Source organism: Epinephelus moara, chromosome 17 (genome assembly GCF_006386435.1).
Source record: "Epinephelus moara isolate mb chromosome 17, YSFRI_EMoa_1.0, whole genome shotgun sequence".
NCBI classification, from domain to species: Eukaryota; Metazoa; Chordata; class Actinopteri; order Perciformes; family Serranidae; genus Epinephelus; species Epinephelus moara.
Window position 1 is genome coordinate 11,112,552 of NC_065522.1, and position 22,438 is coordinate 11,134,989.

Here is a 22,438-nt window from a genome sequence, read left to right on the forward strand (position 1 = left end):
TATTACGCAGATGAAAAAATGCAGTCCGTGAGGTTTGTTTTAAATGAGAATTAAAAGACAAATCTTGATCAAATATTACTCCGAGGTTTCTTACGGTAGTGCTAGAGGCCAGAGCAATGCCATCTAGAGAAACTATGTCATCAGATAAAGAGTCTCTGAGTTGTTTGGGGCCAAGAACAATAACTTCAGTTTTGAATGATCCATCCACAATACAGACAAGCCAACTACCCTTAACGTTATGATTGTGGGAGGTAGGTCAAGTTTCACTGTAACTGTCACAAATGTATTGTTAGTTGTATAAAATGATACAATACATATTATCAGTCAATCAGTAACAAATGGTGACGTGTAAGTTTAAAATGAGCTAAAGTAGATGATATATATATATAATTGTATATAAAACCAGGTCAAAACAAACAGTTGCCTTGGGTTTGACTGGTGACTCTACTATAGACATTTGGTAATCCAGTATTAAATCAGTACTGTGTATCGTGCACCCTAAATAGGTCAGTTCTGTACAAGAACATTGTTGACTTCCTGAAGCCCCAGTACACTTCAAGGCATCTACAATCTTCTGACTAAACTGTCATCACTGTCTCTGCAAACACAGTCGCAGGAACAAGTGAAGCAGTATGTGAAGCTCGAGGAGTTTCCCTGGCTGTATCAGACAGGCTGGATGTGTCTCAGTTTTAAAAGACTCACTGTAAAGCTTTTAGTCACATAAAAATGTTTTATAGTACTCACATGTCTGTTTCTTTAATTATATTTTATGTTCCAACTTTCTGTACAGCTCTTCAAACTTTCAGACTAAGTACAGTATAGTATACTAAAGCTGGCTCTAAATCTATCACGGACAAAGAAATGTCCAGTATGTTATAATGATGTTGCTTATGTTTGAGAGAGGTCCCCAGGACCCAAAGCAGAACAATAGTATTAAACCTTCTTATATTTATATGCAATGGGAGACTGACAAAAAAAACATTCTCCTTATAAGAACTATAAATGTGCCTTTTGCAGCCCTCTGAACAGCAGTGCTTTAAATTAACATTATATTACTGCCCTCTACTGCCCACAGGCCAACATAACAATCACTAAGCACAATCACTGTTATTGCATCAGAGTGAAACACAAGCTAGTAGTTTCCTGCATGTTCCACAAAAACCAGAAGGCACATTCATTAAACAAACTGTTTTACTTATGAGAAAAACATATTTCAAGCTTTCAGAATCAAATAACAAATATCACAATTTGTTAAATACATTATTTAGACAAACAATACTGCAAAACCATTGTTACCACATATAGCTTCCACAAATCTATACATTGATTCTGTTATCATGTAGGTTATCTGTACATGGTTCTACTTTATGCAAATGTGACACGTTTTCTTTTGCAATCTGACCTGACAAAACATTTCAGAGGCTCACAACAGAAATCTGGAATATTGGAATATGGAATAGGTATTTATGGAAAGTCAGATCTGGTGATGTCAGAAATCACCAATAAGAAGAAGTGACAACCAGTGTATCAAACTCCAACTGTGTGTGTGTGTTTGTTGTCTTCTATGGAAAGGGGTCGTCGGGTGTATAGTTGAAACTGGCGTCCAGGAACATGGCCAGGGTGCCCAGGGTGGTGATGATGACAAACAACCACAGGAAGAGACGGTCCACCACGAGGGCAATGAACTGCCAGTCTCCTGTCATCTGGAGAGAACACACACACACAGACACACACAAACACAAAAGCACTTACTGTAAGCACTGAGTCAGCGATGTGCTGTATGTATGCAATGACACATGAACATCGTTGGGGCGTGTTCGGAACACTCTGTGCTCAGGAGCTGTAGACAGACTACATAACAAGCTGGCCGACAGGGTGTGACGTGTCATTTCTCACCGTGTCATCCGTGTCCTGCTTCTTTAGCTGCTCGGCCATGTATGTCACGGCAGAGATGGCCGACTTCAGGTTGGGAGGGAGGATCAGACAGTAGTTGTCAGTGTCCGGCAGCCGCTGGAGGTGCACTGTGCTCTCACACCTTAAACAAAAAAGTGTGACAGTAGTGGTTAAAATGGGCACTGAAACACTATCATTGGCTGTAAAAGGAATTTGAAAACTGACCAAAAAAATTTAAAAGTTTATTATTAGCTTCATACTTTAGATCTCTATGCTGTATTTTATTATGTGTGTGTATTAACTGTAATTTGTGTATACTATATAATCATTTTGGCCATAAAAATCAATCATTCAAATCTCTTAATTCATCTTATCATATTCATGTCAAAAACTGTAAAGTGCCTGTCATAAGTATTCAAAATTATAGGCAAATGTAAATGGAAAAAAAGGTATTAACTGTAAAAATTAGATTTTTTCAACTATTTATTTCTCGGTTTATTTAAGTCCTATTTTTTTTTTTTTTTTAGCCTTATTATTTAGTCTTGTCATTTTTCACTACAGTGACCAAATGGACAAGGTGAGATGCTGTTTCCAAAATAAACACGTTCTTATTTGAGGATGTCATCCTAACACCTACATGTAGATGTACGTCCTCTGGAAGAAGCTAAAAAATGCAGCAACACCCGTCACAGATGCTCACTGAGCTCAGATTTATGTTGAGAATGTCATGAGTCACTACCACAGCATAGCTCACCTCTGCTGAAACAAACCATCACTGACATTAGCTGTCCAGTGTAGGACATACAGTACAGACGTCCTGTCGGCGTCGCTTCAAAACATACAGTGCGTGTCCTTGTGTGCCCTCTAGCCACAGACGAGCAACACTGCCACAGGCCCCTTCATACAGCTCCTCTGAACACTGAGTGACAGCAGCAGCACAATGACACAGGGGTGACACTGACACAACACTGGGTCAACATTCATGTGATGCCATGACCTTTGACCCCTTCATTCTTCCCTTCACACAGCTGTTCCATAAACCAAAACATATGAGCAGAGAGAGAGTCTTACTGACAGCAGTCTTTTAGTGCCTTCACGCTTTTGTGAACTCCATCACTGCTCAAACACATATGTAAAGCATTTAAACAATCTATTCACAGGGATATTGGGGCAAACTATAATTTCTGAACTACGATATGATAAAATAATATTGTTTTGCGATTGCTGCAAGGCAATTTCCCTCAAGACATATAAAAGTTTATCTTGCCTTATCTCGTGGGAAGTCAATACAGGTGAATAGTGTAAAACTTTTAACTAACATATATCACCATGAAACGTCCCCAGCTGATTGCTTACATTAAGGCAGTTATTTTTTTAACTAAAAGTTTTCCTAAATTTCATGTATGCCTCTGCAAACAATATTCTATATATTAAACACAGTTTCAAGGTGGGCACCCAAGATTAGAGTCACCAATTCAGTATCTGACCAAATGTTTCCTCTTCTGTTTCCGACTTATGAGGTTGAGTAATGGCAGGAAAAGTGTTTTTGCAGAACATTATGATTTCATAGTGAAGTTGACCTTTGACCTTTTGGATATAGAATGACATTGCTTCATTATTTTATTCTATTAGACATTTGTGTAAAATTCTGACATAATTAGCATAAGAATTCTTGAGTTATGGCCACAAACACATTTTATGAGGTCACAGTGACTTTGACTTTTGACCTTTGACCACCAATTTCTAACAAGTGGACATTTGTGCCAAATTTGAGGAAACTGCCTCAAGGCCTTCTTGAGATATTGCAGTCACAAGAATGAGACAGATGCAAGGTCACAGTGACCTTGACCTTTGACCACAAAAATCTAATCAGTTCATTATTAAGTCCAGGTGAACATTTGTGCCAAATCTGAGAAATTCCTTAAATGACTTCTTGAGATATTGCATTCATGAGAATGAGATGGGTGCAAGATCACAGTAACCTTGACCTTTGACAACAAACTTTATATAGTTCTATATATCAGGTTCATGAGAATGGGACGGAGGGATGTACAGACACACAAACAAAATTAATTTTTGCCATGTTTTAGGAAACCAGTGTTATATAAATCATGTCGGCAAGGAATGACATATGACAAGAGTATGTGGGCAGGAATTAAAATGAAAGCTTTGGTGTATCTAAGTACTGCTGAAGTGGAGGTTTCTGGCTGAGTGTGAGAAAAACTCAATTTAAGAAACAGGCCTTTTACAATATGTATTGTAAAATTCAATACAGTCTTGGACCAAGATAGATACTATCATGAAACTTAGAAAATTTTTCCAAGTACAACTTTTCTGAAATTTCATGTTTAATATGCTTTTAGAGCATTATCTCATGAAATATGTTTTCATTTTTTGTTTATTTGTTCATTTATTTAGCATAAATTTCCAGAACAGAAATCTGAACTGAAATAAACACTCAAATGTTTTATTTTGGATTTTCGTTTTGGAGCTTTCTTTTCATTAATCTGAAACAAGACTTATTAATGCAAAATAACCCAAAATCTCAAAATTGTACAGTGCATGAAAAATCAGTTTTCACCTGTAGTGTCTCATCTTATTGAAGCCCCCCTCATTGTAGCTCATATGTAGATTACATCAAGTCCAAGTTCAAACCTTCGTCATTCACACTCACTACCCATTCATTTCTGCATACCTGACCCATCAGTACATACTGTTTTTGCACAGGTCGAGACAAACACTTAAATAGGGTGTTAACTACTTGCTACAGATTCCACCTCCTCCTGCTGCCCTGTGCCTCCCATCACCCCATTCACCCTTCACCTCTTATATTGCTGACCCTCAGTGTCAGGTGAAAACTGTAACTGTACATTTTACATGTTTTTTTGTTTTTGTTTTTGTTTTTTGTTTGTTTTTTAAATGTTTGAGTGTCTAAAATTGTGATTCTTTATCAGGAACATTTATGGAAATCCAACAGCCTTGTACTGGACAGGCAGATAAACTCAAGCCTGTTTGTCACTGAGCTGATATTTTAGAAATACAAGGTTTTTACTTGCAAACAGTTTGCACACTGCAAAACTTCTTTACTTCTTTATCATTCTCCTCACAGTTTATCATATTAACAATAAACTGTATTTTCTTTAACATATCCTCATCAGCTGTTTGTGTAATGCTAAACATATTTAATCAGCACATTTCCAATCAGAACCTTTATTATGAAATTACAAAATCGTTTCTGCTGTCACATTATTTTTGTGAGCTCTATATTTTAATACTATGTAGTTAAGACAGTCATTTACATTACAGCCTGATTCACCCATAAACATTGCACATGCAGCATGCATGAGAAATTGTAATATGCAGTAAACAAAGAGGATAACCTGCCAATAGATATTTGATTGTTTGTTGGTCATTTGTGATTATTCCTTATCTATTTCCCCATTTATACATTCATTTTCTTTGCTTTCTTATAGTTTTGTTTATTCCTTTTAACATCGGTTAATTAAGTTGTTGGCTTTGCTCAGTTGTCCATTCATTTCCTCCTGTTAAAATATAAAGTGCGCTATTAAGAAAGCTAGACTTTAAAATATTACAAAAGGAGGTAGAGAGAGCTCTAGGTGTCACCCCCTAAAGACGTCTATCATGACACCACCTGTCAGATTGGCACTTCAGTGCATGTCTACGGTACATCCAGTCCATGCACAGTAATATGTTAATAATGTGCAGAACCTCCGGCACCAGAGAGAGGAAGGCGTCAGTGAAGGAGCCGGACAAGTTATCAGAGTCGCAGAGAGACAGTGTGACAACAGATGGACTGCAGGACGATAAAATTGAGTGACCAAGAGCTCCTGTAGGAATGATGGTGTGTGTGTGTGTGTGTGTGTGGTCACAGCTCAGGGCTGAGCTATGTGGTGCTCTACGTGCTGCATGCCATTCACATTCCACGGCTTGTATTCATTACTGCAGATACATGGAGCCCCTCTCACTATGACACAAACACACACACACACACACACACACACACACACACACACATTTGGTACTGTTACTGTATATAATATTTCATGTGGTTATACCTGTATTGTTTAATAGATTTATGACATCAACTGTATACCCTTGAAACACACACTCATGGGTGACGTACAGCAGAAACAAAGCCTATACACACACAATCATACCATCGGAATACACTCAAATGGAGATGCAAACACAAGCATCATCAAAATTCTCATGAATGTGTTGTACGGGACAGTGCCTGGCTCCTAACCAGCCCTCTGACAGATTAACAAGACAAAGAGAGATGAATAAAGGAAAAGTCAACACAACACAGATTGGATGACCACCATCTGATCCACATCAGAAACGCCAAAATCCTCCTCTGCCCCGATCACTCAGCACCAGTCTTCCCTTCCACTCATCTACCCCTATCCATTCTCCACCCTCCCTCTACCTCCTTTCTGTGGGATTACCCCCTAATGTCCAACCTAAACAGAGGCTTAGTGGCTGGCGACTGTGGATGCGGGTGTGGGGCTTAGCTGGGGCTGAATATGATGCCTTTGGAACGGGATGAGAGATGGCCAGCAAAGGGCCTGGTTCAGAGGACTGTGGAGCTGTTTATAATGCCAGGTCTGGGTGGCAAGGCTGAGGCCTACTGGTTGATTAGCCCAAGTGAAGCCAGCATGGTTTGAGGGATGGTACAGTATGAGGCAACATTGTATTGCATTTAATTTAGTATACTTACACTATGTCTACCTCACCAGGTTTTACTTGTCCAACATGAAGAACAAAGAAAGAGCACCAGAATTCCATCAACAGAAAACTGACTAGACATCACAGTCCTGCATACACTGTTTGATTAAAAGTATACTACACAGGGTATTCCTAAAAAACAATGTATAGACAAATGTAATTGCTGTCAATCATCATGTATGACCCAATAGAAGTCTGCGGTGGTGTATTTATCTGAGTAGACCCCACCTACTGCCTGCATTTTCTTATCTTCCTCTTATTTTCAGGACATTCTTGGGCACAGCTGGCAGGTAAGATCAGGACTTTCTAAAAAGGTAGCGTGGCGTCTGGCTGTAAGCAGAATGAATCCAAGATAAAGCTATGAAAATTGTGGACACAGTGCCGAAAAACACAAATATAGCGGGGCGAAAAGCTTAGAAGACAAGACTTGTTCCAAAAAGGAAGTGAATCTGGCTTTTGCTGGCAATGCTGTTTACAAACAGTTTCCGAAATGTCCTGTAGAGTATACCTTTAAAAGAACATAAACAAAGCAGCAAGAGCTAATTGTGCCAAAAAAAAACTCAAAAAGAAAAACTCTTTTATTGCCATGTTAAAATATTTTACAGTTTGGCAAGTTCCAGACTCAATGCTTTACTTTTAATCAAAAAGCTCCATCATAATTAGGAATGTTCTGAGCCATGTAGCTAGCAGGGCTGCCTAGCTGTATTTTGAGCTAAATGCTAATGTCAGTATGCTACCATACTCACAATAGTTGGATTTCCATCGAAATTTTGCACAATCTTTAAACATCCATCCATCCATCCATTTTCATCCGCTTATCCGGGGCCGGGTTGCGGGGGCAGCAGGCCAAGCAAAGCACCCCAGACATCCCTCTCCCCGGCAACACTTTCCAGCTCCTCCTGGGGGACCCCAAGGCGTTCCCAGGCCAGACGAAATATGTAGTCCCGCCAGCATGTTCTGGGTCTGCCCCGGGGCCTCCTACCAGTGGGACGTGCCCGGAACACCTCCAGCGGGAGGCGCCCAGGACCCCTTTCGACGCGAAGGAGCAGCGGCTCTACTCCAAGCTCCCTCTGGATGTCCGAGCTCCTCACCCTATCTCTAAGGCTGAGCCCAGCCACCCCACAGACAAAATCCATTTCGGCTGCTTGTATCCGCGATCTCATTCTTTTGGTCACTACCCAGAGTTCATGACCATAGGTGAGGGTTGGGACGTAGATGGACCAGTAAAACTGAAACCTTTGCTTTCTGGCTCAGCTCCCTCTTCACCACGACGGACCGGTGCAGCGCCCTCATCACTGCAGAAGCTGCACCGACCCGCCAAGCCATCTCACGCTCCATTCTACCCTCACTTGTGAACAAGACCCCAAGATACTTGAACTCCCTCGCTTGAGGCAGTAACCCAGAGAGGGCAAACCACCGGTTTCCGACAGAGGACCATGGCCTCAGACTTGGAGATGCTGACTCTCATCCCAACTGCTTCACACTCGGCTGCAAAACGCTCCAGTGCATGCTGGAGGTCACGGTGTGATGGAGCCAACAGAACCACATCATCTGCGAAAAGCAGGGATGCAATTCTGACTTCACACCGAGTATGCGGACACAGCTCTCACTTTGGTCATACAGGGACCAAATGGCTCGTAGCAGCGAGCCTGGAACCCCATACTCCCGTAGTACCCCCCACAAGCCCCCACAAGCCCCCCCAAGGGATGCGGTCATAGGCCTTCTCCAGGTCCACAAAGCACATGTAGACTGGATAGGCAAACTCCCACACCCCCTCCAGGCCCCTCCAGGCCCCTCCAGGCCCCTCTAGGCCCCCTTAAACAAATTTTCAAAAAGAAAAACAGTAAAAGAAAGTGCGCATTAAGGAGCTTTTCCATCCACTACTGTTAGGCGAATATTGGGAATTGGTTCATCAACATAAGCAGACGGTGGTATTTCTCCAGTCAGGTGGTATTGCAGAAGACGATGGCGCAACGAGATGACGTAATGATAGAATGCTAGTCAAACCTTGATGGAAAAAAAGATTGATGATGACTGAGAGCACACTGGGCAATGGAAATAGAGTTTTGAACAACTAATATTACAGCTAAGTGCTAATGGAAGAGTTCTGGTAACAGTCCTGTATGCGTAAGTGAGTTGAAAGCCATCCAGAGACAACAGAGAGAGCTTGCAATGCATTTGTTTCCTCTGCCCTTACTTACATTTACCTTTTATTGATACACCAACTTTTCCACCTCCCACAAGCATAAAACTTTTTTGCGATTTTATTGTTCTTTGGCAAAAACTGCGCATTAAAAGAGGTGGATGGAAACGCACCCAATGACAATGTCGACATGCTGGTGTTTAGCTGATATAATGTTCACCATTTAAGTGTTGAACATTAGCATGCTAACATTTGCTAATTGGCACGAGACACACTGAACTAAGTGTTGTGATAACCAATTGGATTTTTGGCACATTTCCCACCAGACTTCAAAGGTCAACCTCATGGTGTTGGTGCTTGAAGAATTCAGAGGATCACCGAAGCCACAAACATTTATTCATAGCAATCCATTTAGTTGTTGTTGAGATATTTCACTCTCCACCAAAGTGGTGAAAAGACTGATAGCAGTCTGACATTTTTTGCTAAAGCTATTTATGTCAAGTTTTGTGTTACAAAAATCCCACATAAGGATATACTGTTAATTAAATAAGTTCTCCTCAAACATCCTACGTATCTTGGACCAACACTAAACATTAGAAAACAGGATATAACGAAATGAAATTCATGATATGAATGATTATAAATGGCAGTCTACGCCATTTGGTCTTATTGGGCTGAATCAGAAATCCGTCTTCATCCGTTAGAGTACCTTTTATGTGACTATATCAAATATTGCATTCAATATGTGAGGCTGAAGGAGGTCCTACTGTTACTGTCTTTACAGATTCTCTGGGCTGCTGTAGTGATGGCTGTAATTCTGCCAAGTCTAGCACACTGTGTACTTTACTATAATAGCAAGTCTGGCATCAGATCCAACATTCACACTTTGGCACACTCTGAAAAGAAGATTCATGCCTGCGCTGGAATTTTATTAACATTAATAGAAATGGCTTTCTGCTTGTGTAATGTCAGGATCAGCACATCTCAGCCTGGAAAGAGGCCGAATCAGGATGAATGACTCTGATGGGTTTTTACTTCAGGTTTATGGTGTTTAACAGTCTTGACAGGTAAGAATATAGATACTATAACCTTTCTGGCAGTTTAATCTCTCTCAATAACTCAACCCAAGAGCTTGGTTTATCTGGAAGTATTAACTTTTTGGTTTTGTCATTCCTATTTCCTGTACTGATTCCTCTTTCTATATTTCTATATTCTACCAACCTTGTGCATAATTAAGCCTTTCTGTTAGTGTGACGGCCTTCAGTCAGATGTCAGAAGTCTTATAGGTTCAACTTGGTCAGATTGCTGTTCTGACTTACGGAAAAATGATTGTATGCTTCAAATATGCTAATCTGAAAGACTCTTGAAAGACTAAAAGTCAGCAATGCGATTATGTAATAGTAATCAGTTTACAGTATAGCAGACCAAAATACTCTTTCGATAAGGTGGTTTTAAAAATGCGCCACTGTAGAGTTATCTTCCATCTGAAAACATTGTCAGTTCACAGCTTTTCCAATGTCCATTTTCATTTCAATCAAATAAGACAGTATGAATGGTTAGGCTGACTGGGACATACCTTGTTAGTAAATGCATCCTTACCTGCCTCTCCAGGGTATGACGAGATCAGGGTTGATCTTGCGGAAGAAATACTCCCCTCCAGGCTGCCTGCCATTGAAGGTTCGGATGGGCAGCTTCTCTTCAGAATCCGCCTCTTCAATTTCCTCTGGGTTTGGCCTTGTCATGCCGATATACTTGGGCAGGAACTGAATAAATACCTGTAAATTTGAGGTAAAGAAATCAGTGCAATCACATTTCTGAGAAATACTGAAACTGCCTGGATGGGCTTGTTGTTTGTTTGTTCACCATAGCTTCACCTTTCGAACCCAGTTTGGCATGATGTGTGTGCTGGGCGTTCGGTGGTGCAGATTGAGGACGACTACACTTAGGATGACAGAGAATGTGACCAGGATCATAGTGAACATGACATAGTTGACAATGATTGGGATGCCAAGGGATGTCTCGGGGACCTTTTGAGCCAGCAGAAGCATGAAGACAGTCAGAGCGATGAGGACGGAAATGGAGAGAGTCATCTTCTCTCCTGCAGACAACAAGGAGAATTGAATATAACAGGAGAGCAGCAAATACTACTCTGCAACCCAATCATCAGAAAAAATGGGTCCATGTCATTGGTCCGACATCCCATTAGTCCAACTGTCCGCGGTGTTGAACGGCTCCCGGCGGGCGTATTTCTACCTTGATGGTGCGCCGCGACCGGCTCTGGGTCAGCTGGGAAAGGCGTGAGGCGAAGCAGGCTCATGGCTTATGTGTTTGTCACTTTCTTTTTCATTTTAACCCACACCATGTTCTTTTCCTAACCCTAACAAAGTGGTTTTTGTGCCTAAACCTAACCAGACCTTAACCACAGGGCATCATGATGATTTCGGAACAACGGGACTTCGGAACAATGGGTTTAATATGGTCGGATTAATGGGATGTCGGACCAATGGGCTGTCGGACCAATGGGCAGTTCCCAGAAAAAATGTTGGCATTGATACTAACAATAATAATAATACAATGGATTTATATAGCGCTTTTCAGGATACTCAAAGATGCTTTACAGAGAGCAACAACATTAATGATGGTTAATCATTCATGGCACTGTCCTGGCAGAAAATACATTAATGTCTTGGTAAAAAATAACTGCTTTTCATTGGACAATCCCAGGTGGTAAAAGAATGACAGGTTGATAAGAAATACCAACATTTGATGGCCAAAAAGCCACTGGAAACACAGCAATGATGCTTTAAAAAACAGCCAGTTTTGTTGTTTGTTGGTCTTTAACAGTGGTCTGCAGCTTGGCAGGCATCTCACCTGGGTGTCACGCCATCCACCATTCCCTTCACCTCCGGAAGACAAAGTCAGCTCATATACTATGTTGCTTTAGAAATGTTAATATTCTAAGTATAAGACGTGCAAATGTAACATATATGTGGTTTGCAGAAATGTACAATGTCAATATTTTATTCTGGAGACTGGGTTGTACTCTGCAAGCCTCTGTTTCATGATGACAAGGGCAAACTTTAAAATACGATTAGCTTTGACCTGTTGTTGTGGTTAAACATGCTTTGATGAATTGGATTTATCACTAACAAATGTTGCCTGTTGTAGGTAAGGAAGACAGTTGGCTGATCTATCACTGCCTCACAGATGCCCTAAATGAGTTCATGCTCCAAAAATTCAGCAGTTGTTTGCCATCAATCCTTTAGCTTTCCATTAAATCTTTATTTTCTGCTTTGTCGGTAAAAATTCTGAAATCTGGTCACACAAGACCAAAGATTGATAGATTCCTCATCAAGGTCACTGTCCTTGATATATTAATAATTCCTTCAAAGGTTGCCCTGCCTCATGAAGTATTCTGTGTTAGACACATGTTTCTTGTCGTGACATTAGACACTGAATCAAGGGGTCGTCTTCCTTCCTACAGCCTTCCTTTGCAGTGATGTGTTGTCACGGTGTAAAAAACATGTCAGATGTTCTGACCTGCTCCGGGAGGCAAGTAGAAGACAAATATAGCCAACACGCTGGTGAGGATGCAGGGCACGATGATGTTGATGATGTAGAAAAGAGGCTTCCTCTGTATGATGAGGTAGAAGGTGATGTCCTCGTACAGGTCTTCCTTTACGTTCTTTCTGGAGGGTTTGTGACAGATGGCCCATTCTCCATTTTCTGTGGAGAAAGAGACGTACAAGGTGAAAACAATATCTGTGCTTATTATTATTATTGGAAATCTTTAGGACATGCATTAATATGGTGAGAAGGAATTAAAAACACCAGATGGCTCAAATATATACAGTAAATATCACACAGTAAGGTGCAAAGAAAACAGGACTATAGCCTCTGGATGAGGTCACTGAAGGCACCAACCAGTGAAAGCGTTCTCATCTATAACAATCTCTTTGATCTCTCTGCTTTCATCGTCCAGAAAGTACTGCAGGTCCACCTCAGAGGCGTCATAGGTGTACGAGCGGAAAATCATGCTGCAGTTCTGCCAGTCAAATGGGAAGTACGACACCTGTGGGAGTGGAAAGTACAAACTGTTACATCACTTTTCAATGGGAAATTTACAAAGAAGGAATTCTGGATGAAGGTAAAACCAAGGATGTTGCACATTTAACTTTAGATCAACCAAGCCGTACACAGTCTTTCTGAGCCAGCCATACAACAAAATTTAACTCTTATATAGACCTAGAACACCCAACACAGTTTACAGCACATGGAGAGAAAACCAGAACAAAAAAGTAGACAAACACATGAGAATAAAACACCACATAGAGAAAGATTGGTTGTTTAGCGATTTACATGTTTAGCATTCAGTGTAGCAGTGGTACATGATCCTTAAAGACAGTACCTGTATAGAGCAGGAGCTGCGGTAGATGGCTGGGGGAAGCCAGTTGACTGTCCCATCACTGTAAACCAAGACGTTGACGTACAGAGCCACGTCAAACTGACCATCATTACTGTAGGGAGAAAATGGAAAGACAAATGTGATGTTCATATTTCACACTACTCTCTTGCCTGGGTCTTTGAATTTCAAGTTTACTGATTTGTTTGGCATTGTGACATGAAAAAGCAGTTTCTAAGTGAAACCCAAAGATGATAAGTGAGTGTCATGGGGGGACTCGATTAGCCAATTACCACCATGGGTGGGACTAACCCCATTGCCATACTGTTGTCAAGCAATGTCAATCGGTGTGTTGATAGTCAATAACAATGAGGAGTAATAACAACAATGGTGAGTGCTATGGACAAGATAGATGCTGATATTGAGGCTGTTCTAAATCGACGTGTCCTCTCAATATCACCTGACACTGCATTTTATTTTACTTTGCTGCGCTCCACTCCTAAAACCCCGGCATAACAGGTATGTTGGCATGGTGACGCATCGGGGCGAATTCAAAAAAATGTTAGATCTAAATGGATATGTTGGTCACCAGTGATTGGTGAGGAAAAATTGAATCCCCTCCTCCTCGGAAATCAGTTAGAGTGGAACAATGTCATTGGAGCGGGTCGTCCATTAATCAGATGTTCAATGGTTTGATCCCCGGCCGCTCCATTCGGCATTTCAAAGTATCCTTGAGCAAGATACTGAACCCCAAATTGCTCCCAATGGCTGTTCTATCAAAGTGTGAAAACTGAGTGTGTTAAAAACTGAGTAGCAGGTGGCACTTTGTATGGTAGCCCTGGCCACCAGTGTATGAATGTGTGTGTGAATGGGTGAATGTGAGTGGTTGTGTAAAAAGCGCTTTGAGTGGTCAGATGACTAGAAAGGGGCTACACAAGTGCACGTCCTTTTACCATAGGAACAGAGTGTAGCAAATTATAAATAATTGAATACATTCTGTCTGATATCAGGCAAGTGCTCTATATATTAATATTGTGTACAAAACCAAGTGACACAGGGGCTTGCTGGGGTCAGGAGTGGGATGTATCACCTCTCATGTTTAAAAAAAAAAAAAAAACACAGACATACAGCTTTTCAAAATCATCATTATCTTGCCCCTAAAAATATCTTTACCTTTAAAAATATACATCTAAGTATACAAATGCTTTTTTATAGCCCATGCTAGCAGCTCTGTGAAGCTGCACAGTGGTGCTATGAGCTAAATGCTAACATTAGCACACCAACATACTCATAGTGAAATGCTAACATTTACTGCTAACATGCTAACATTTACTAGTTGGTGCTAAACACAAAGTACAGGTATGGCTAATGGGATTGTCGTTAATTTCATTTCTGCAGCAAATTTTGCGTCAGTCTGCCAAAGGTGTTTAGGTGATCCAAACCACATATGTCAAACTCATGGTGGAACTAGACAGCTTCATCTTGTGGGGACCATACATGTCTGTACAAAATGTCACAGTAATCCATCCACAAATTGTTTGAATATTTCAGTCTTGACCATGAATATGTGCTGTCAGGCTGACATCGCCTCTAGAGCTGCACTGTTTGCATTGTTGGCTAATCCTCTGTTAGCTGATGTATCATTAATGATGGCTGTGTGACTGTAGATGGGATACTCACTTGTTTATGAGGTAGATGTCAGGACGCCACACCTTGTTGGGAGGAATCCTCAAAACATCAATGTTGTCATATTCCGCTGGGTTCCATGACAACCTGTAGTCTGTCCATGCCTGGGAGGGAGGGAAGAAAGGAAGGAAGGGAGAATGATTAAGGAAAACAAAAGAAAGAAAGAAAGAAAGAAAGAAAGAAAGAAAGAAAGAAAGAAAGAAAGAAAATAACAGGCTTTGTGGAGCATGACAAAAGGTGAAATGATTACCACGGTGCCCTGATGCCTCTGTCATCTACATCCTAGTTCCTTCTGTCTTTGATAAGTCATTTACACCGCACTGATCTCGACACACACTCACACACCACTGTCACAAACACTCAAGCCCTCCTGAATTCTAATTAGCGAGGGCGAGGGACAGAAATGAAAGAGCGGATCAGGGAATAAGAGAGATAAAGCAAGAAATAATTTGCACTTATAAAAAGTGACAAGTCCATTTGAGGACAGAGCAGCGGGGAGAGGGGAGACAGGAGTCGGAGCAGCAGAGCGTGGCTCTGTGATGAAGATGAATGTTTTTCATCTTCATACCAGATTCATGAACACGTTGGTTGTCATCTCTTCGTTCTTCTCGTTCTGTAGTGGGATAGAGAGACGAGGAGATACATTAGAGACGCCACTGTATCTTGTTGTGCATGACAGTGCTGTTACTTTCAATCCTGCTCTGTGGAAACTAACTGCACTCTGCAGTGATCTGGCCAATGGTGTGTGTGTGTGTGTGTGTGTGTGTATATGTGTGTTGGATTACACTGCTGAGGGATAGCACTTTCATTTTCAAAAGAATAACTCCGAACAACTTGACATATAACTCAAATAATTCATAAGGATGTGTTTACATACATGAGTGTGTTGTGTATCTGTATTTACCAAGCTGACGAGCTGAGAGAGGGTCATCCCCACCCGAACCATCACCTTCTCCTCCCAGTAACGAGCTGGTCTGACTTTCATGTTGTAGTTCTCAAACAGCTTCTGATGGAGCCTCCGCTCTGTTTCTGAGGCTCCTGGGAAAGTAAGTGAAGAAGGGGGGTCAACTTTTGCATCCAATGAAATGCTTTGTCAAAATGATTTCTGGCTTGCGAATATATAAAAAAAAAACACACACATTTGAAATTAGTCTATTCTAAAGGCTTGCAACTGATGTCTCACAAAACACCTGGAACATCAAGAAAAAAATGGGAATCAGAGTTAAATACTATGATTGAAGGAAAATCTATGTGCAAACTGTCATAAAGGGATCAATAGTCAATTATGGAAAGAGTTTGACTGGATAATAAAATTCAGATATGTTTATACTCCCCTTATTAGCTCATCATATATGAAAGAAACCTCAGTGGCACTGTGTTGGAGAAATTGTGGAAAAATTGGGGATCACTCACATATTTTTTGGGACTGCCTAATAATTCAAGGGTTCTGGGGAAACATTAAAAAAGAAATTGACAAAATTATGGAGTTAGATATCTCACCAGGCCCATTAATATTGTTGTTAGAAGTTATCCCTAAAGATAGATAAAGCACGGATCAGAGGTATATACTGAGAATCTCTCACTGATTGCCAAGAAAATGATGACAGTGAACTGGAAAGACACAAAACCACCAACTATAACCCAGTGGATGCAGAAACTCAAAATGGTCTACAGATGGAACAAGTGACAGCATGTCTGGTAACGGACACTTTTATACAAAGGTGGACTGGATGGTGGATTTTTTTAAATAGATAAGTTTTAAGAGGTCCTATGACAGGGGATGTTCTGTTATTGGAAATAAATTGAAGACTACTTAAAAAGTAAAAAAAAACCCACAAAAAACAGTCAGGACAGTCAACAAGGTGAATACTGGCCAATATTCACCTTGTTGACTGCCATCGACCTATCAACAAAAGATGATGTTCACCTATGTCAGTGGTTGAGGTTTCTCATGTGTCACATTAATTTTGCCCAGGCTAAAAAGTAGGGCTCGAGACCAACATTGTCTTGTCGTCCAGGGGACAATAGAAAATGTGTTTGGGACAAACAGCAATCTTACCTTGGACACTCTCAGGACAAAAGGTAAACTTACTATCAACACATCAGGGAACACACCCTATTTTTCCCCTGATAATGCCACATTATAAATAATAAATCTGTGCTGAAATCAGACAGGAGGCGAGCTAGCTAATGTTAGCTGTTAGCAGCCAGTGCCTATATCTAACAGCTAACAGAGGTTGCACTGAGTTACATTATGATGTGTTCATGCTTTATTTAATAACAATTAGCATTAGGGGAATGTAAATTATAACGTTTTTACACAAATATGAAATAGATGTTGGAGAGGTGAATTATGATATATATATATATATATATATATATATATATATATATAGTAAAAAGACTTTTAAGGCAGTTTTTTAAAAGGTGTTTTATTATGTGAAAGGTTATATCAAAGGTTGTTTCATAAATGTGTGTGATCAAATCTGTGCTCATTCAAAGATGGTCTAAAGGTTGAATGACTTTATTTGTTCATAATGAAGATTTCTATTTTTTTCCTGGCACCAAAGACGGAATAACTCACAACAAAAACAAAATAAACATCAACAGAACAACATCAGTATAGGCCTAGAATTTCACAATCAGTGCATCACTAGTCTTGTACATGTGAAACATTACACCTCACATGTCAAAGGTGAGGAAACAATATGACTTCATATCAAATTTATATATTTTTTAATTTCAAAATGTGTAAATAATAATAATAATACGTTTTATATCATGTTATAAACATGCTAAATCCACATTCTTTTAAAAGATATCTTCATTTTGACATTTGAATGTGCGCGTGATGACAGTGTGAAGGAATTTTTGATCATAATAAAATGTTTAAATTTTTGTCTCATAAGATAGTTTAATATGTGCATTATCATGTAGTTGACCAGAGAGGACACATCAGTGCCCTTTGCACTTCTCATGTTTCATGTTGAGAGGCTCCTGCCTGTCTGGAAGATAAGAGGTTGACCTTGCTGATGCCCCCAAGTAACACACACTTTGTCTGACTCTTGTTTGGTGACATGATAATACCAGCATGTAAATGCTGTGGGACACACACTGTATAATGCTGGAATGATTGTTCTGTACTTTCAGTTTCTAGTATGTGTGTGCTGTGTCAAAGGCCTCTCTGATATCACATTTGACTGTAATAAAGTAATATGTTCAAGTAAGAGGCTCACTGAATTAATTTGTTATTCATCAAAATTAAGATCGACGAGAGAACAAGTTTTTTTTTATATCAAGTAGAGGAACCATTAAATAAGCTACAATAGATTGCCAGTGTGCCGACTGGGTCCAGAAGCAGGGCACACATTACATCCACTCCCACTGGTTGCCTGTTTTCATATAGAGTTGAACTGGTGTTACTTATTTACAAAGGACATAAGGTTTTGAAAAAGTCTGCTTGTCTGAAATAAATCTTTGAATGTTTCAAGGCTACTGTTTATGTAGATCATTATTTTTCTCTTTGTTTTGTCTTCTTCTGTTCTTGTTTAATTGCTAATCATTGCACATCCTACAGTGTTATGTTTGGTGTGCAAAAGTCTCATATGCTTTTACTGTATATCTTTAAATTATCTTATTATTGCTGCACAAAAAAAGTTGGATTGATAAAGAACACAAAACGGAAGAGGATGAAAGCAGATCAAAAGCAGGACTAAAACAAGAGTAAATCAACAGTTAAAGACCAAAGCTGTTGAAATGATGAAGTACAACTTAACCACAGCACATGACACACGCCACTGAGACAACAGTGTGTTTGTTCTCTGTGGATCAGTAGGCCAGGCCAGCGGTTAGGGGTTCAATTCCCACTGGGATTACCCAAGCTAAAAATATACTGTGTATGTTCATGTATACTCAGTATGGGGGGACTGTGACTCTGTTTTCTGATTCAGATTCTAATAGTGTCATGCAAATAGCATAGCTATGTATTATTACTCTCTGACCTGGAAATAAAACACTAGAGGTATGTGGAAGCAACAAAGTCTAGTGTGTTAAATTTATGTGCTGGCAAAATGAAAACAATGCCAGTGCAGTCTTTTAAGAACGGTCACAGCTAAGTTAGGTTTGGGGAGAGTAAAACACTTGGTTTAGGTTTTTGAGAACAAAAAAATACTTGGTTAAGTTTAGGAAAAGACTGAGGTTTCGGTTTAACAGTACATATGGGATGCAAACTTGTGTTTCCCAGGATAACAAAGGCATAACCCACCCCACTCTGCCTTGATCTGCATCTGACTTGCTCACCCTGACACTCTTATCCTAACCCAAACCAATCCCACTCCTCTTGCCCAAACTTAACCAATCCATCTAAGGTTGGCAACTAGCCAATCGTAGGGAGAGTAGGTAGGGTCATTCTTTGTCCATTCTGGGACTGAATGGGATTGGTTAGCCTGGAAATCCAGACCCAAATCTAGAAAGATTTAGGGTCTGGCTATGAGTAATGCAAATGGCCCAACTCGAGGGGCGGCACCAAGCATGCATTTGAAAATATCACTGCACGCAAATGGATAACACTACGACCAATCAGAACAATACACGGGGTGACGTATCCAGAGCGCTACCGGCTGAGCTAACGGGTAGATTAGACTCTTGCCATATCCGGTCGGCAAAACAGCAAAAACGTCCTTCTTGCAAAGGAAAGATTTGAGCGCCGTCTTCTGTTCCTCTTTTAGAGAAAAGGCCAAGTCTAACTCGTTCATTGTAGCAGCCAAAGCTGTTTCAAACAACTGGTGTTTATCCATAGTCATCGTGCAGTGTTTACTGACTGATTCTGGACTTCGTCGTCGCAGCGCTGTCGTCATCTGTTTAGCTCGCCTCTGGCCCGCCTATATCAGATACACCGATGTGATTGGTGCAGCTTGGCTCCAACAGCATGGGTAATGAGCATCATTACTGATTGCCAGAGTGACTCGCTGAGCAAATTCAAATTGCTCTTGCGAGAACTCTGTATTTCCAGGGTAGGGATTGGTTAGGGTTGGGGTAAGAATGTCAGGATAAGCCAATCAGACGCAGAGTAAGGCAGGTCATTCCTTTGCTATCCTAGAAAATGTAAATTTGTGAAAGGGACGCAAGTGACGTGAACTTATATACTTTGCGACGTTACGTAAAGTCAAGTAAATACTTTGACTTTTGGTTTCACATGGGACACGAACATCGACCTCCTGGTTCAAAGTGCATGTTTGTTTGACCCGCCCTACTCTGATTTTTTTGCTCGTTATACCACATTTGTGTGTCCACCACGACAAAAAAACCCTTCATTTACTTTGTGTTGACATTGTTTTCATGTTGCTAGCATGTCATTTTCACACATTTCATGTCCTCCACAGTGTGATGTATTGTCAAGGAAATTGGGTTTTATCAATTGCCTATCATTCACTCCAAGTAAAGGTGTGACACTAAATTAGTATTAGCACCCTGCATCATGACAGACATCTAAAAATGTGCCTCTAGTACCTCCAGATGATTGACTGACTTCATTCCAAATATGTGACAAAGCAACGCTTAGAAGAGATGGAGAAGGACAGATGGGACATGCAAAAGGAGCAGTCAGCAGGGCAGGTGCTGGTGGTGTATGATGGGTAGCAAAGGTGACTGAGCTAATGTAATTGATATGCAGCAGGGGAATGGGATCAAAGGGATGTCTCGGATACCAGCTCCATCAGTGACAAAAATAGACTCTGATTAACAAACAATGATGTGTTAATATGATTCATTATATGTTCCAGAGAAGGACAGTCTTGGGTTTTTTTGCATTTCAAGTGGAACAACTAAAACCAAGACATAGGACATAGTATAAAAACCTATTTCCATTGGGATTCTCCCTCGTTGTCTCTCTTCTGTCTTGCTGTGACCCTTTATAAAGAAATATTGTCAAATCATCCTACAAAGGTATAAAAACAGTACACCACAACCACTGTGGAGGTCCTCAGCAATGTAGGACAGCTTTATCCTTTCCACTTCAACTGAGGGATCAGAAGGTCAAAGTCAAAGCCTTTCAGATGAGCTCAGATAAGAACTAGTCATCGCAAATCGATTCTAATTATGACTTTATCAAAATAAATAACCAGAGGAGATGGAATCAATACCAATTTAACTGTACTGACAGAACGCATTGGGATGTGAGATGCTTGGTCGTTATCAGATCCACTGTAGCTACCCTGACTGCAAAAATGCTTCAATTTTTAAGTGTATGCTCACAAATGGAGTTGGAAATGCATCTCTTCTAGGGAGCCCAACAGGAAGTATGTAGTAGTGTTAGGACAGACAGAGGAATGAGAAGACTGCACCACAGGATGCCAAAAGCACAGGGCGTTTGTTTGTTTCCCAAGTCCAATATGGGGTCAAGGGTCAAAGTCAAAGGCAGTCAAGCATATTTGTTTTCCATTCTCCCTTTTTCTCGCCATCTCTTCCTGTACAGTTCAACATGTATGTCGCAATTCAAAAGGCACAGACGCCATCTGTGCTTGAGGTATTAGAGCCACCAAATGCAACATGTCTTACATACAAATTCAGATGAAGGAAAATACATTTAGTCATATCATATTTATCTTGAAAACTGACCATCCATAAAATGTCCTTACCTGTAAAAGTGAGACAAAGGCAGCTGCATATGATGATAAACACGTTCATCCTCGCATTACTGATCATCCTCATCTTCAATTGTCCAATCATGACAATCATGACATCTTACACTTGCATGTGCAATCAAAGGTCCCACTGTCTTTTATATAGCCAGTTTGACCCCTCCGTGTCCACACCTGGAATCTAGACGGAGCTTCCTGTAAACACACACCTTTCTAGCTCTTAGCTACATGGACACCTCCAGTTGGATGGCAGCGAGTTGGCACCTTCAGCAGCACACACTGTTCAGCTCTCTTGTCCCTTCGTCTCTTTGTGGCCATGGCTCCATGGGTGAAACCACGGCCTGATTGGGTACGCATGCTGGGAGTGACGAGAGGGCGGAATGTGTTTGTACTGGGAAGCCTGTGGGGCAGGCACCTGTTGGTGCTCGCCAATCTGTACACTGTTGGGACGGTGGGTGGGAGGAAGAGGAAGTGGAGAGGGGGTGGGTTGGGGTAAAGGAATGGCAATGGGCTACAGGGTTATGACAATGGAGATATTTTGGGGTGGAGAACAAGTGGGCGGGTTGGAGCGTGGAGTTGATTGGGGGGGGGGTGACTTTCTCTGAGGATGAAGAGTGATGGTGGTGGTTTGGAGCTGAAGTGGTTAACAGGTGGCTCATTTCATTTTAAATGCCTTCGTCATTCTGTAAATGATCTCTCCTCCAATCCTCTTTCCAGTTAAATCAGATCTCTTCTACCTCTTTTATCCCTTTTCGCATTCATTTCCAGTCAGTCACATTTTGCTGCATTGTGTCTGGGAACGATGGTGGAAAGCTGAGCATTATATCTCAGGGTATTGGCTGTCAAATTTTAATTGTTTTTTTTTATTGGAAAATAATCAAAAAATGAATCTAATTCAACAGAACTGACACTTAAATGGGTGGTGGG

The 22,438-nt window shown here is 40.7% G+C and overlaps 1 protein-coding gene across 2 annotated transcripts; it reads right to left on the bottom strand.

Moving 5' to 3' along the window:
- Positions 1–822: 822 nt before the first annotated feature.
- chrnb1l (cholinergic receptor, nicotinic, beta 1 (muscle) like) lies at positions 823–21,949 on the bottom strand. Of its 2 annotated transcripts, XM_050068007.1 has the most exons (12): positions 21,509–21,949; positions 16,287–16,320; positions 15,778–15,911; positions 15,442–15,486; positions 14,868–14,977; positions 13,194–13,302; positions 12,710–12,857; positions 12,326–12,511; positions 10,660–10,883; positions 10,385–10,560; positions 1,897–2,035; positions 823–1,703 (listed from the first exon to the last, which is right to left on the bottom strand). In XM_050068007.1, the coding sequence occupies exons 3-12, from the start codon at positions 15,856–15,858 to the stop codon at positions 1,563–1,565; spliced, it is 1,359 nt and encodes a 452-aa protein (XP_049923964.1). In that variant the 5' UTR covers positions 15,859–15,911; positions 16,287–16,320; positions 21,509–21,949; the 3' UTR covers positions 823–1,562. The 2 variants fall into 2 exon arrangements, with proteins under 2 accessions (XP_049923964.1, XP_049923963.1); XM_050068006.1 differs by lacking the exon at positions 16,287–16,320.
- Positions 21,950–22,438: the final 489 nt, after the last annotated feature.

Coding starts and splice junctions, on each gene's coding strand:
- chrnb1l (XM_050068006.1), bottom strand. CDS start 21,608: ATGATTGTCATGATTGGACAATTGAAGATGAGGATGATCAGTAATGCG. Junction 10,884..12,325: donor CTACTTGCCTCCCGGAGCAG/GTCAGAACATCT, acceptor TGTTGTCTGCAG/GAGAGAAGATGACTCTCTCC. Junction 2,036..10,384: donor GTCATACCCTGGAGAGGCAG/GTAAGGATGCAT, acceptor TTTTTGTTTAAG/GTGTGAGAGCACAGTGCACC.